General features: G+C 47.0%; 1 protein-coding gene across 1 annotated transcript; it reads right to left on the bottom strand.

Moving 5' to 3' along the window:
* Nucleotides 1-3,202: 3,202 nt before the first annotated feature.
* Nucleotides 3,203-13,733, bottom strand: ISL1 (ISL LIM homeobox 1). The gene is made up of 6 exons (XM_059834188.1): nt 13,706-13,733; nt 12,691-12,880; nt 9,453-9,712; nt 7,162-7,448; nt 5,553-5,720; nt 3,203-3,319 (listed from the first exon to the last, which is right to left on the bottom strand). Exons 1-6 carry the CDS (start codon nt 13,731-13,733, stop codon nt 3,203-3,205), a joined length of 1,050 nt encoding a protein of 349 aa, XP_059690171.1.
* Between the last annotated feature and the right edge of the window lie 1,779 nt (nt 13,734-15,512).

Below are 15,512 nucleotides of genomic sequence, written 5' to 3'. Positions count from 1 at the left end.
CAGAGGCCCCCCGGGAGGCTCGGGGGGACTCAGGCCCTCTGGGGGATGCAGGCAGGACCCCGGCGGTAGGTGTGGGTGCAGGCACATCCCGAGCGGGGCTCCCGCCCACAGCCAGCTGCAGAACCGAGGAGTCGGAGCGCGGCTGCAGCCCTCCGAAGGCACGCCGCCCTGTGTGTTTCGAGGAGCAAGACGCTCCGTTGGCAGCCCAAACGCAAGACCCCTTGCCTCCCGGCGGGCCGCTTATCTCGGCGGCAGCCCCAGCCGCCGGGAGGGCGCGCCGGGACCGCGGGGCGCCGCGCAGCGCAACCCCGGCCCCGCGCAGGGCTGGGGGGGCCTTCCCCCTCGCAAGGAGCCACAGGAGCAACAGCCAAGATTCTCCTTTCCCTCCTGCGTGGCCCTGGGAGACGACAGACCTTCACCGGCCGGAAGGTCCTGCCCTGGGCGGCTGGTGGGGGGGAGGCTCTCAGCAGCGCCCTGTTACCGAAAATCGTAACCGTGTTGTGTAAGAGCCCCTCCCGCGGGGTCGCCCCGGCGTAACCCTGCGCCTTTCCCCGCGGAGTGGCCGCGCTTCCCACCTACGCGTTAGCCTCCAGGCGGTAAAAGGCGAACGCAAAGGCCCCCGTGTTGCCCTGACCTTACGGCTTTTCAGCGCCAATTAAAGACCCCCCCGGAATGGGAGGCTCGGCCTCCAAACTCCCCCTTTCCCCCCAACCCCCGGTCGGTCAGGGCGGCTCAAGCAACTTACGCGTTATACCATCGGGCAGAAATTACACCCTTTCTCCCTCCCGCCCCCCGAAGCGTCGCACCAAGCCTCTGATCCTGCATGAAAACACAAGGGTTACTGATCACACAGTTTAAGGTAGATTTCATATTTATTTAAATATTCATCAAGTACTCAAAAATGTATTACACTTGAGCATACAAAATGAATCCAGTTTCTAATCAGGATGATTGAAATCCTTGTATTAGACTTTTAACCTTTTTTTATGTTCTCTGTACTGTCGAAATGGTTTGTATCTATAGCTGAGCTTGCTCAGGGTGGGCTGAGATGGTGAGGAGGGAGGAAAAAGAAGGTTATGTTAAGAAAACATTAGGGTTTGGAGTAACTATCATGCAAACCAACTTGTCTTCAGACTAAAAATCTCTGTATATTCCAGTTGTTAAGGGTTTTTTGAAGCAAGCCTTTGTCTTGTGCTGGCCGGGAGCACTAGGGAGCACTTGGCTTGGAACAAAACAAACCCTTTCCTATGTTTTTTTCTTCTTCTTCTACTTTTCCCCAAGAAATAGCCCACGTTTCTAGCTTTCACCACCCTCTCCCCCGCAAATTAAAAAAGGAAGAAAAGAGGGAGTGAAGAGAGGGAAGTCGACAGAAAATAAGGAACACTATTCGTGCAATTTCACAGCAATATCCCCTCAAACTATTCCTCCTGCAGCATTTTTCAATCGTTTTGACAGCAGACACTGATAAATAATGGTCATACTTGACTTGTTAAGCAAAAAGCGTCCCTTTTATCAGGAGCTTATACTTAAAGTACAGGTCACTTCAACAATCTCAACAACGAGGCTTTGGTATACAGCACTTCCTTTTTATTATTTTTAAAAAATAATAGAACTCAGCAAAAAGCCTGAGCTCCCAGTTCTTTAGATGTCTTAACGTTATGTCAGATCATGCCTAGAGTAATATAACTTTTAAGGGCAAGGGATGGGGGGACGGGGACAAGAGAGTTTCTAACGTTATCGATCGAAAGCTAAGGCATCCAACTAGCCCTGATATAGTTGTTGAAACGGAAATTTACAAGCTGGTCGTTAATACTTGCAATAAAATATCACACTCCTTTTATTCGCTAACGACCTGCTTTGCATGCAATATTTTATTTCAGGTATTTTAGCTGCTAACTTGTAAATATTTAAAAGAGGGAACTTTGTTCATTATTTAATATTAATATTATTATTATTTTCTCTATTCCAAACGCTTATTTAGTGAAATAGTCCTGAAGATATAATAATTCTACATATGGCGCTTTTATTTCACATAATATTTAAGCAAAAAAAAAGACAAAAACCACATAGAATTAGACATATAATTCAAAGACCACGGTACAACCTTTTCTTTTTTCTTTTTTTTTTTTTTTGCTTTTTTTCTTTTACTTCAGCAAACAAAAAAATAGTCAAATGACATGAAAAGTGGCAAGTCTTCCGATAATAAATAATAAATTATTTTATAATTTTGCAATGCAAGAGCAAACAAAAAGGGTGATTTTTTTTTCTTTTTCCTTTTACTTTTTTTTTTAGCTTTTTTTCTCTTTATTGAGACAGAGAGAGAAAGAGAGAGAAAGAGAAAGAGAGAAAAACAGTCGTTTTAACCAATGACTATACACATCTTCGGGGAGGGGAAGGTTCTTGGACGGACACACTTCAAACACAATCCCGAGACGCTTTGTGGCAAAATAGAGGTATACCTTGTTGCAATGCTTTTATAAATTGTTTTTTAAAGAGGAATTCAAAAACCTACTTTTAATCGCTTCAGACTTGATAAAGAGTGGATCTCGACCAAACAAAAATCGGCTACAGTACATGCTAGAAGAGACCCAAGAAATATCCCCTTGTTAAGATTCAACTAAAAACAACATTGCAAACCAATGCAGCTCCACGTTCCTGCAATGAATCTTTCAACAATGCAGGTCTACATCGTCTCTTTCCTGATGATGGAAAACCTACTGGAGCTCCTTTTGGCAAGGCAGTCACTAATATAGAAACAGCACCATTCAGATCGGGAGGGACTGGATAGAAAGTCCCTCTACCTTGGTTTCTCCCTAAGATGTGCAGTCAAATGAAAAGATCTCTTTTTTTTCACTTTTTTTTTTTTTGAGATCCACGAGTACAAATCCTTTACGTTTTGAAAACGTTTTTCGATCATCCTCTGATCATTGAATAGCGCTTTTTTTTTTTTTTTTTTTTTTTAGTATTTATTCTAGTAAGATCCCATGATTGTCTTCACAGTGTTGCTACCATATTACCTTCTCTTTTCAAACATGACTCCGTTCATTTCATGGAGCGGTTCCTTGCTAGGTTCATTACAGAGTTGTTAAATACTTTTTCCCCCTAAATTTCGGAGTCCCAACGTGATCACTTTCCCACTCTCTCCAACAGGGCTGAGGGTAAGGGCAGAAACAACAACAACAGAAATCTGAATGAACGTTCCTCATGCCTCAATAGGACTGGCTACCATGCTGTTGGGCGTATCTGGCAGCTGAGAGGACATTGATGCTACTTCACTTCCAGTAGAATTGGAACCGGGTCCTCCTTCCGAAAAATTAACCTGCCAAAAAAAAAAAAAAAAAAAAAAAAAAAAGGAAGAAGAAGAAAAATAAGAAAAAGAAGTGTTGTTACAACTGTAACAATCAAAGAAAAGTAGCAGGCAAAGGCAAAGAAGAATGCGAAAATAAATACACAGGCATGCAGCCGAACAGCCTGATACATCTCCACGGGAGGCTGTGTTACTCTTTGTTGCTTTGTTTAGCTTCCTCATTGACTTCACAGGAATCTTCTTCAGGCCTTCGGCCAAACCACCGAAAAAAAAGCAGGTTAAAAAAAAACTTAAAAAAAAAAAGGCTGAGAAATCAAGCAAATAAACAAACAAACTTATTAATGAGGCCTTCTTCCCTGTCTTGCAAAAGTGGCAATCCCTACAGGATGTTCTAGTCAATTATTTAAGAGTGCATGTGTTTTTTTGACAGAAACTGCAAGGTTACTTTTTTCCCCTTTTGTGCACATACCAAAATAAACCTGGAAGGAGTATCCAGGACTAGAAGGCTTTTGAAACAAGCCATCCTCTTTCATTTGTGATTTGAAGCGGGTGCTATCTCTTTTTAACGAGAGTCAGTTTGATAAAAAAGGTCACACTTCTCCATCCTAATGTGCCCCGTGGCTCCCGTTAGTTTAGGAGCAGCGTTGGGAAAAGGCATGATTTGAAGGGTGGAGCTTTGCTAACCCAAAAGCATTTCTTTGGCACCTATTTAGCTGGCTGATCCTCTGATTAAGGCCCTTTCCAGATTAGAGACGTGCCTTGAACGGTCGATGAACTGTCTGTTCTATCCACTATTCTTTGTTTTAACTCCTTTCAGTATCAGACAATATATATAACAGACCTATATATATATATAAATCTGTCTATCTAATCATCTATCTATATACATGTGCATGTATATTTGGACTATCCATCTTCCATTCTGCCATTTCTTGAGGTTTTGGGGTTTTTTTTAGAACTACTCCACACAAAACCTCACTGCATCAAAGGTTTTAAAAGTCTCCTATTCTGTTAAGACACAGTAAGTAAGGCAGCTGAAGGAGATCAATTTTTCTTGTGTCTGCTTGACAGCTTGATTAAAGCTGGAAAACACTAGAGGTAAGAAGATGCAAACAGCCCTGCTGCCATGCTACAGCTTCCCGAGCAAGCAAGGTGTGCCAGGGGAGGGAAGCACCCTGCAGCCTGCCACTGGGCAAAAGAAAAGCGATCCTGCAAGAGACTGTGATACTAAACTGAAAAGACCTGAAAACAACTCTAGACACAGCTACAAACCTTCGCCTTCCATTGCTTCATGTCAAAAAAATGCCCAACAGATCAAAAAAGGGTCTGTATGTTAATTTTTCATCATTAAGTATTATTTTGAATCACTGAAAAAACATACACAATGTACCTTATTATTTTAAAGATCTGGTTTTAACACACTTAGGACAGGAAATTGAGTTAAGGCTGAACTTCTGTCCTTAATTCACCTTGCTGGGCCTAAGTATTGTAGATGATACGGTTGCATATAAGCTGCCAAATGACGTAGGCATAAGGAAGTGAGTTAAGAACAGAATTCATGCTAAAATGTCTGTTTTCTTTCGGCTTAAGGCAGTTTATTATATTGTTTGATTTTTTCACATGAATATGTACTAACAATTCCCTTTCCAAAGCACAACACTTAATGTAACCTGTGTATGTATTTGTGTGTGTGTGTATATATATAAAGTTATATCTAGAGGTACATGCTTAAACAAGGACTTGAAAAATTTAATTTAAGCTATTCATGTTTGTGTGACAATACAGGGGCCCAGGCTGACATCACAATCATATAAAATCCACCCTACTGCTTAAAGGCGAAATTGGCCCGAAGGGGGGAGGGGAGAATTTTAGAGACTGCTTTCACAAACGTACATAGAATTAAATGACACGTGAAGAATGTTTTAGTCCTCTGCATAGAGATGCTTTCAGTTCTCAGGAGTGTGCGAGCTGTGTTAGTCTCGGACCTGTGTCGGGCCTTATCCTGCCTCCACTCAACTCTGCAAGAGCTCTGCTGTGCGCTGAGGTGGATTTTGCACCAAGCCCTATTAAATCCATTCAGTTCGCCGCGTTTACAGAGTGCCAGCATGCCCACCTTGCAATTTCATGAAAACCCGTCTAGTCCGGATTGCTCATCCCTCTGAGGGCACCCGGCACGTTCAGAGAACCCCCCATTGCTCTGCCCCGGGTGCAGGCTGGCCTGCTCCGGCTGGGAACCGACACTTACTAGTTGCTGAAAAGCAGGTTGGTCTATGTCACTCTGCAATGCGAAGTCGCTCAGTACTTTCCAGGGCGGCTGGTAACTCTGCACCTCCACCGGGTTTGCCTGTAAACCACCGTCGTGTCTCTCCGGACTAGCAGCCACCATCGGAGTTCCTGTCATCCCCTGGATATTCTGTAAACAGCCCAGCAAAAGATGTTAATGAGCTTGGTTAACTTTATTGTATATAAGCGCTGAGTCAATAAATTGCTTTCTATCTTATCTATACAGTCGCTTGTATTTGCTTTGTTAATCTGCTGCGAATGTCTTACTCGATTCCACTCTAGGTCAGCCTATTTCTAGCCGCTGCATTTATCACGGTGGAAGTTTACTTTCTTTCCCTTTAATCCTCCTATTTCTCTCAAGGCATACCCCCTTCGCCCCAAGATTTCTTAAACACGAGCACCCGATATCTTGGCTGCCGATGCACTGCTCGGCACAAGAAACGGTTAATCATGCCGCCTTTCTATGCCGCATCCAGGCTGGTTTTGTTCTGCGTGACCTTAACTGGATCGTATATCCATTGCACGGCAAACCCGGGGCACGTCAGTACCGCGCTCTTTCAAAAAAAAAAAAAAAAAAAAAAAAAAAGAAAAGGAAACCCCAGCCCTCTCAGTGTGCTCTGTGGTGTGGACACTGTGTACAAAATAACTCCAAGCCTCCACGGATAGATTGTTCAGGCGAGTTAATAACATCGTGTTTTATTGCATTCCAACAGGGTAAAATGAAACTCCTTAAATTCCACTTAACTAGGCAGCCTTATGAGTTAATAGTCATTCGCAGGTCAGTCAATATACACAGGGAGAATAACAGACTCTTCTTCAAGTGGACTAACAACAACAGACAAAAAAAAAAAAAAGGGGGGGAAAAAGTTGGCTTAAAATGGAGACGGCCACTTTGCTCTGCTGAACCCGGCGCTTTCCGCTTGTTTGCATCACACGTGCATATGCCTGCAGACAAAAACTCAATATATTTCTGCGCGAGAACTATATATATTTTAAGTAACCTGTGAAGCCGATGGTAATCCCAAAACCTTTGCTTTTCATTTGTCTTTTTTTTACAGTAAGTGCACGGACAGACAAACACATACATAAACATTGTAGTATATAAAGTGCTAAGAAAAGACATCAAATTTCCCTTTTACTCATGGGTTTTACTTCTGGGTTTACTCCTCTGTAAAACCATTGAAGAGGGCGAAAGCGTCATTTTCCCCTCAAGGAACCCTTTGCATTTGCAATATAAATATTACACAAGGCTGGGCTTACTACATCCCATAAGCTCTGCAGGTCGCGATTCATGCTGCAGAGAAGTTAGTCTAATCCACCGCGTATCCTTAGCCCCACCGTAAGAGATGTGCAGCTCGAGCAGCCTATATCGGCTTCTCGCTGTGGTCTGCTTTAATTGCACTGACAGCAGCAACAAGCGGATAATAGTTATCGTTTTCTTTCTTTTAAGGCAGCCCCCACAAACTCAAAATCGTCAAAACCGACCCCAGAGGCTGGCCGGGCTGGACATAGCCCAGGCGTTTCTCCTTGGGAAGGAAGGCAGCGCACGGTCAGAGGCTGAAGCCACTTACAGTTTTGTCATTGGGTTGCTGTTGCTGAAGTTGCTTCATCATAATGCTCCTTTTTTTGTCCTTGCACCGCTTGTTTTGAAACCAAACCCTGATGACCCTCGGGCTGAGGCCAGTCATTTCTACCAGTTGCTCTTTCATGAGGGCGTCAGGTCTGGGGTTGGCAGCATAGCAGGTCCTCAAGGTGTGAAGCTGTTTTTCATTAAGGACAGTCCGGACTCGGGTGGTCTTCTCGGGCTGCTTGTGGACGTGGGGTCGCAGAGCTGGCTGTCTGGCAGAGATAGGTTCTGCTGTAAGGTAAGGGGAAGGGAGGAACAGGATCCCCATGAGTAGGAAGCAGGGATTCTGCAGAGGCTATGAATCTAAGTTGGTGGGACAAGGGGGGGTGTGGGGGGGGTGTGATGAACCCTCTTGCAAAGGCCATTCGAGCAGTCAGATCTATCGGAGCTCCTGCAGACTCCTCTGCTTTATGCGCTGGTGGAGTGACAGGACTGACATTTCTGACTCCACAGATAATTAATTTGCAAAAACAAACCACCCCCCTAAAACCCTTAATGACAGAAGCTTGAACCTGTATGAGGCTTGACAGGGGAGGGAGAGTTCGCTAAGGTGTGCGTGCGCTAGGAAAGGAGGGGGAGGGTTTTATGTATTTATTTCCTGACAAATCATCAAAACAGATTTTTGGCCCGAAAAGTAATGAAAGAGTACTTCTTAAATTAATCATAAATCGGGTCTGCTTCTTGTATACTGAATCTAGCTCAGTTTAGCCAGAAGCCGCGATAACATGCTCCCGGCAGTTTGATGCTTCCAAATAAAAGCAAAACAAGCCAAATCCACTGCACCGTGACCGTGGAGGAAAATCCTGTGAAAGCCCCGTATCCCAGAGCTCGGAAGACGGGGGTCTGTCTTTGAAAGTGGGGGTGCTAGGTGAATTTATGTCGACTTTTGATGAATACTTAAAAAATATGAATGTTTTGCCAATTCTTTAAAAGGGGACCAAGCCTAGCAACTCATGGAAACGGCAAAGAAATGCAAACCTACGGGTAGCGTCACATCAAGAGCTAAAAGTGTTGTTGTGATTCTGCTATTCTTCTGTGTATTGTGTAGCTGTAGCTATCTAGATGTAATCTGACCCAGTCAAGGGAAAAATAAAAACACTACTTTTTTTTTTTTTTTTTTTTTTGCCAAAACTCTGGTTAGCTGATATTCAGAAGTGCTCGCTTCTGTACAGTCGGGTTCCGACTTTTCTGATTATAACAATAAATCAGCAAACGCGATTAAGACAATACGAAGGCTTCAAACCTTAGCAATATTGTACCTGCCGACACAATTTGCCTTTCGGAGACATGCACAAACACACTATAGGGAGCACGCACAGTCTCTCGAAAATTCTGCGATGATCAGCTACGGGATTATTTCTCCCTATATATAGATATGTGACCTGAAAGCAGCTCGGAAGCGGGGAAGGCGCCTGTTTAAACATAGCTGTGTTTGCAAATAACCTTTCGAGTTACAGTTACTTGCCCAGCAATATCGCCGGCCAACCTTGTATTGTCCAGCCTAGTTTGCCTCAGAGACGCGCCCCTTCCTACAGCTAAGCGTCTCTGAGTGTCTGCTGTACCCGTCGAGAACTAAAAGTGTAAGTAAAGTTGTAAGGTGGGGCGACCCTGAAGTTCCAATGCTGAGTTTTAAGGTGAAATTCTCATCAAATCACATAAAACGTTTCAAGAAGGCAGAGTCACTTTAAAAGGCAATTACCGAAGATTAGCTTGTTGACAGTTTTAAATTACAGCCTAAGTGCTCGCCTGTAGTTATGAAGTCTATCTCTTCTCGGCCCCCGCTTCCACCAGTGCTTAGAACGGCTTTGCCACACGCTCCGGAGGCAGAGGGGTCTGGGCTTTGCCGCAGACCTGCGGCGGCTCGTCCCTCTCAGACTTAGGCTCCGGCTGCCCCGGGCTCGGGGGGGAACTCCCGCCGCCGGTGCGCGGTGGGAGCGGGAGGGGGGCAGGCCGGCGGGGGTGCGGCCCCATGCGCAGGTGTCTCCGCCTCGCGCGTACCGCGTACGCGGGCGTTTCTGGCAGCAGCCGGACCCTCGGCAAGCACCGGGCGTGGGGCGCGCGGCCGCCGCCGCCTCCTCCTCCTCCTCCTCTCCGCGGGCGCGCACGCTCGGGGCCGCCTTTCCGCGGGGGCGCGGGACCCGCTGCAAGCGGCGCCCCCCCCCCCTACCACGCCAGGCGCCGGGCCGGGCGGCGCCAAACCCCGCGGGCTTCCGCGGCGCCGGGTGCGGGCGGTACCTGCCATCTGCAGCGGCCGGGCGGGGTGCAGGGGGCTGAGCGGGTCCCCGGCGCCCAGGCTGGCCCGCTCCACCACGTCGTGGTCCGCCCGGCAGAAGAGGCCGTCCTCCCGCAGCGCGAATTCATCGCCGGGGATGAGCTGGCGGCTGCAGGCCACGCAGCGGAAACACTCGATGTGGTACACCTTGGCGCGGGCGCGCATCACGAAGTCATTCTTGCTGAAGCCGATGCTGCACTTGGCGCACTTGATGCCATATAACCTGAGCAGGGCCCAGCCCAGAAAGAAGAAGAAGGGAGGGAAGGAGGGAGAGCACGGGAGGGGGAAGGGGAAGGGCGGGGGCCGGGGGGGAGAAAGGAAGGAAAAAAAGAAAGAGAGAGGTTTTCATTCCCGCTCGTGGACAGCCCCGTGGCCCCGGGTAGACGCGCCACACGCAGTCCACTGGTTAAACAAGCCTCGAAAATACAGAAGCCAGAAGAGGAAAGGAATAAAACGGATTCGTTTGCTGCCGATGCCCTGATCCCCACTACGTAAAAGGCGGTGGGGACCCGGACACACCAGTGGGCAAGGAGAGGCGGGAGGGAAGGGGCGGCGGAGGTGGAAGGAGAAACAGGGGAGAAACAAAAAAGCGACCCCCTTCCTTCCCGAGGAGATGCCGACCTCTCCCTCCTGCCCCAGCGCCCGGGCTGCAGCGGGCGAGGGGCCGCCCCTGCCCTCTCCCTCCCTCCTCACGGCGGGGGGACCTGACCTAGACTGTCGCGGGGCTGAACCGGACCGTCTGGGTACACCGGGGAAAGGCGAGGCTGGCGAAGCTGCCATCCACTCCCCACGCAGAAACGTGCCAGCCTCACCAAACGGTGGTTTTTTTTGCGAGGAACCCACTCGGAACTTCTGCCGCTTAATGCGTGCCCGGGCTGCCCGCAGCTTAGGCTCAGGGACGCGGCAGGGGTGGCTCTGCCAGCGGCTGGGGCTCTTCCCCTTATCCTCTCTCACCAGGTTCATTTTATACAACAGTATAGGCATACACCCCCCACCCCCCCCTTTTATAGATATACAGGCTCATATATACAGTAGTGTAATTCCCTTCCACCGCCCCCTACTAAAAGGCATTTTGGGTGCTTTGGCTCTGCAGCCTGCCCCTACCTCAGCCTCCCTGCCCCGTCTCCCCTCCTGCTGACGGTCCCACCTTGAGCCGGGGCTCAAGCCCACCGGCAGCAGCGAAAGGGCAACTTCTCGCTGACCGTCCCACACAGCAAATAATGGATTTCTGGGGTTACACGCTGGAGTGGGTGGCGGGTCCCTCGACTCTCGTGGAGGAGAGTGGGACAGTTCACCCATCCGTAAATGAACATGAGAAAAAACTCCAGCTCGGGTGTCTAAAACTGCACAGTCTCTCGGCTCCCACCGAATGCTCCTTAGCCAGCCTCCCTGGGACTAAGTAAAATTAACATCTTTCCGCAAATGTACGGATACACGCACATATGCACGCACACAATCCACAGTTCCTAAAAGGGAGCTAATATTCATCCCCACACATTTCCTCACCAGTACACTCCCTCAGACATACAGTCTTTGATGTATGTTTGTGGGTACAGATGTTTATTTACACACATCTTTAGCTGCTATGTCTATCGAGGTGTACTAATCCTATGTTCAGAGCTACATATTTCCGAATTCTAAGGTTTTGAGAAGAAAAAAACCCGAACAAACAGCTAAACGGCAAAGGAACAGAGCGATCGCAAAGTGTATGCATTAATAGATACAAAAGTTGGGGGGGGGTGTTGCCCACATGTCTGACAATTATAGATTGGCTCACGGTCTTATTCAAAGTCGACTTGCACATAACGTACATCTTACTTCTAAAATTGTAGCAAATTAAATGTATTCCGTATTACCTTAAAAGAGCTGCAATTTTTTTTGTTTGTTTGTTTAAATTTCGCTCGCTGAGTTCTAGCAGGAGGTAAGTGAGCACATCTCAGTCCAGACGTTTTTCTTTCATTTGAAATTGCTGAAAGGACAACATTTAAAAGCACGGCTCCGAAGTGCTTTTAAAAGTAAAGAAAGAAAGAAAGAAAGAAAAAAGTGGACTGTTTTTCGCCATGGTAAAACTTTGAGAATAATCTCACGACATGGCTTGAAGCAATGATCTGCTTATGAATTGTGCACTGGAGAAGGAAAGACTCAAGTGCTTTATTTCAATTCAGAATTACAAAGAAACTAGAAAAGATATCTCAGGTGGCTAGGTAGGTACTTGCTCCCAAAACTTTCTGTAAAAAATAAATACTGTCCATACCTCAGTGTCATGCAAAGTTCTGGTTTGGCAAACCCAGTAGACGACACTGAAACAGATCAGCATGACCCAGGAGCACAAATGATAAACACACTCGAAATTCCTGCTTTGGTTTCTCTATAGTGTCAGGATTGGCAACTCTCACATTTTATCAGTTACCAGATTTTAATGTGAGGAAGGAAGCGGTTCCATTATCTAAATATACCCGATTGTTCGCGAACAGATGATGGGCAATTTGATCTGGTCTGTCTAATTCATCAGTACAGATAAGATAAGAAAGAAAAGGCAGTCAGATATCACCAAAGGGGTTAATATTTAAAAAGATTAAATGTCAGTTATTTTAGCGAAGAAACATTTCGGTCTAGGTTTTAACCTCCCCGTAAAAAGATCCTTCATTCTGGAGAAAACTTCGGTTTTGTTTTTCTTTTGCTTTTTTGTTTTTGATAGGCCTAGTTTAAATAGGTTTTTTTCCCCCGTGCATTTATTTTTACGGCATACATGCTTGAAGTGCCTTTCGTATGAATGCCATTATGCCTTCGCAAAAACGCACAGAGATGCGTTTCTCAGGTTGTGTTAAAAAGTGAGCAGTTCTGTGTTGCTCATAGTATCTACACTATTGAAAATATTCTCCATTACCTATGATTTCCCACTTTGTTAGAATCACAGGATGCGTTGCCAAAGTCCTCAGGAGGGTCCCACACAGTCGCTAGCTGTTTTCGAATGTGGTTTTGTTTATACAGAAATTTGAGTTTGAATCTGTGGAATAAAAAAACTTGACGACTCGAACTTTTTTCATCGCCTGTCTATTTATGGGGAAATCACTTAAAACACACCAATTGCCCCCTCTTTCTCACAATTTTTACTCTTCCTGCCTCTGTCAGATTTATAAAGTTAAAAAAAAAAAAAGAAAAGAAATGTCACCGAAGAATTAAACAACGTAAACGGCGTACCTGATATAATCTCTTTTACAGTAGGTTTTGCCATCCCTAACAAAGCACGTACAGGTCTCGTCCAAATACTGATTACACTCTGCACACTTCAAACACGCCGCATGCCATTCCAAATCCGGCGAAACCCTCAGAATATACTGATCGTGAATTTGATTGCCGCAACCAACACATAGGGAAATCAGGCGTTTTTCTGAAATGAAAATAAATACATGATTGACTAACCGTTTACTCTCCTACAGAGATAAACACACTTTTAGTGTCGTTCCCTTATAGGGCGTACTCTGGGAGTGTTGTTGTTTTCTTTTTTTTTTTTTTAAATAGTATTACACTTTTGGATGGTAATTGAGGTGTGCCATCAAAACCTTGCCTCGTTTAGAAAGGAGGCGGATCATATGTTAAAATGCAGCTGTGAACAGTCTTCGGGGTGAAGGTCCTCATTTCGCAAGCCTTGCACGGAATCAAAACTCCAAACTCCCTCGTTGTTTCATTTTTACTTTATTGTTCGCATGTTTGGATTCCTTTCCTTAAGGGGAGAGCACCTATATGTTCGATTTCATTTTTTAAGAGATTCGGACTGGAAACGGTGGACGCGTGGCTGGGTGCGCTTCCCATTCAGCCCTTTGCCACAGAAGAGGGGACTGGAGGCTGCTAGCAAGAGCAAGCATCATTACGGTTGTCACTTGCTCTCTTTTGCAAGTCTAATGATAATTCCCCTAGACGGGCTAGGTGCTGGATAGTCAGACAGCCTCACCGCAGTCTAGCAGGAGAATTTAAGGCTCCATGGTTGGAGATCCCATTAAAATCCTGACTGCTCCCCAAACTCTAAAGGAGAGCAGGACCCCAGGCTATTAACATACAAGGCTACGAGGTTAAAACACAGCAAGCATGCAGGCATGGCAACAAAGGCACCTTCTCTACCATTCAAATGAAGTTCAGCTCTTTAGCAGTTCGCCTGCCTGAGACGATTACAATAGACAGCACATTTATTCCAACAACGGTAAAAATTCCGCCTTACTTTTTGGTGGGTCTCCCATGTCTCCCATATCTGTAAGAGGGTGTAATGTCCACAGTGAAATGGTGTACGGTTTCGTTTTAAGACCCCAAAGTAGGTTTGAGAGCTGTCGCTAAAAATAAAAATAAAAAAGTAGAAGCAATAATAACAAAAGAAAAAAAAATAGACACTCGAAATGAAAAAAAAAAAAAAAGGCAAAACAAAACACCACCGGCGTGGGAGATACTGTCAGGGCTGCGGAGAGAGAAGGGGGCGCGCGGTGAGGTGCGGTGCGGGGCGCGGCGCCGGAGGCGCGGCGGGGTCCGGCCGCGCGGAGCGGAGCTGAGCGGGAGCGGCGCGGGAACGGCGCGGTGCGGTGCGGCGGCGCGGCGGTGCCGGACTGGGCGCTGGCGACTCGGGCACTCGCCTCGCCCTTATCTCTTACTCAAACTTCTCTGCTCCAACTCAGCCCGCTCGCCATTGGCCTGACGTCATGCGCGGGGACGTCACGCCTGCGCGGCGCCCATTGGCTGCGGGCGGCGCGGCGCAGCTGTTCTGATTATCATATTTCAGCGTCTGGCGGCGCGGCGGCCCCGGCTCGGGCTCTCGGAGGCAACTTTTCCTCGCTCCTCATTTGTATTTCCCTTTATACTTTCTTCTTGTCGCTCTCCTCCATCCCCGCCGCTTATCTCCCGTCACACCTTTCATTTTCCTTCCCGGCCCCGCTCGGGCTCCTCCACCCCTTCCCCCTCTCGGGCTTGCCGTGCCATATTTACCATTTCCGTACATATCTATTGATTGGGTTTTGGGGGTGGTGGTGCTGTTAATCCAACTATTTCCTTCCCGAGCGTTTATCTTTCCTAGGCGGGAGCCACTGCCCCGGTTTGCCCAGGCGAAGCTGCCCGCAGCGGGCAGGCTGGCTGGGCATGGCCCCAGCCACGAGATGGGACTGTTTGTGTTTGTCCTCCAGCCTCCTTCTCTCTTAAAATCGTGGATAAAAGCTGCATGTATTTTTGTTAAACACAAGATCGAAGAAGGTACAAATATTTACCTTAAATTGTCTCTCAACACTACCTCCATTCTGTTTATGTTTTCCAACCCCTTTTAGATCCTTTTCCTTTCTTTCTTTTTTTTTTTTTTTTTTTTTCTTCCCACAATCTGTAAATAGAAATGCATCCTGTGTTTAGACGGTTTCGTAGGTTGGCCGGGAATGGAGATTCGCGGAGGAAAGTGAAGAACTTGTGCCTTTCCCTGTGGAGAGTCCCTAAAAAATTCTTATTAAAAAAAAAAAAAAAAAAGAAACAAAACCAGAGGGAGAAGACGCGGACCCTCCGTTTGCACGGCTCACTGGAGGAGATGTGGGAAGCCCGGACCCGAGAACGGCTGCCAGGCGCGGTGCGGTGCGGTGCCCGCGCCCCCGGCTGCTCACCGGCGCACGGTGCCCCGCAGCCCGCCCCGTCGGGCACCGGCCTCCGCGGGGCTGCGGGCTCCAGCGGGCGGTTATCTGAAAGCTTCCCAAACCAGGCAAACCGCAACTTTTCCGTGGGCACGGATTTCTTTGTGTGTGTTTTTTCAAAGGGCCCACTCCACTTAGGCTACACTGTGCCTTTCCTTTAGTCTGTGCGCGAAACTGCAGCCGCTCCCGAGCGTGTCCACCCCAAACCCTTCTGAATCCTTCCCCCCTGTGCCCCCCATCTTAAACGTCCCCTTTGAGGTTGTTTAGATCCCATTTTTGTGTCCTGTTCCATATGGGCTGTTACACCGCCCTCATCAGCGTAGTGTGTAAGTGCCCTCCAATCACTACTCATCAGGAAAATATAATTTTTTCAAA

The sequence above is a fragment of the Gavia stellata genome, chromosome Z, assembly GCF_030936135.1.
Source record: "Gavia stellata isolate bGavSte3 chromosome Z, bGavSte3.hap2, whole genome shotgun sequence".
Classification (NCBI taxonomy): domain Eukaryota; kingdom Metazoa; phylum Chordata; class Aves; order Gaviiformes; family Gaviidae; genus Gavia; species Gavia stellata.
This window is presented reverse-complemented; position numbering and strand designations above follow the sequence as displayed.

What these genes read in the sequence shown, in the direction of transcription:
- ISL1 (XM_059834188.1), bottom strand. Translation starts at nt 13,733, where the DNA reads ATGGGAGACATGGGAGACCCACCAAAAA. An exon ending in CATGGGAGACCCACCAAAAA is followed by an intron (nt 12,881 to 13,705) that starts GTAAGGCGGAAT and finishes TTTTCATTTCAG; the next exon opens with AAAAACGCCTGATTTCCCTA. An exon ending in CCGGCCGCTGCAGATGGCAG is followed by an intron (nt 7,449 to 9,452) that starts GTACCGCCCGCA and finishes CTTACCTTACAG; the next exon opens with CAGAACCTATCTCTGCCAGA.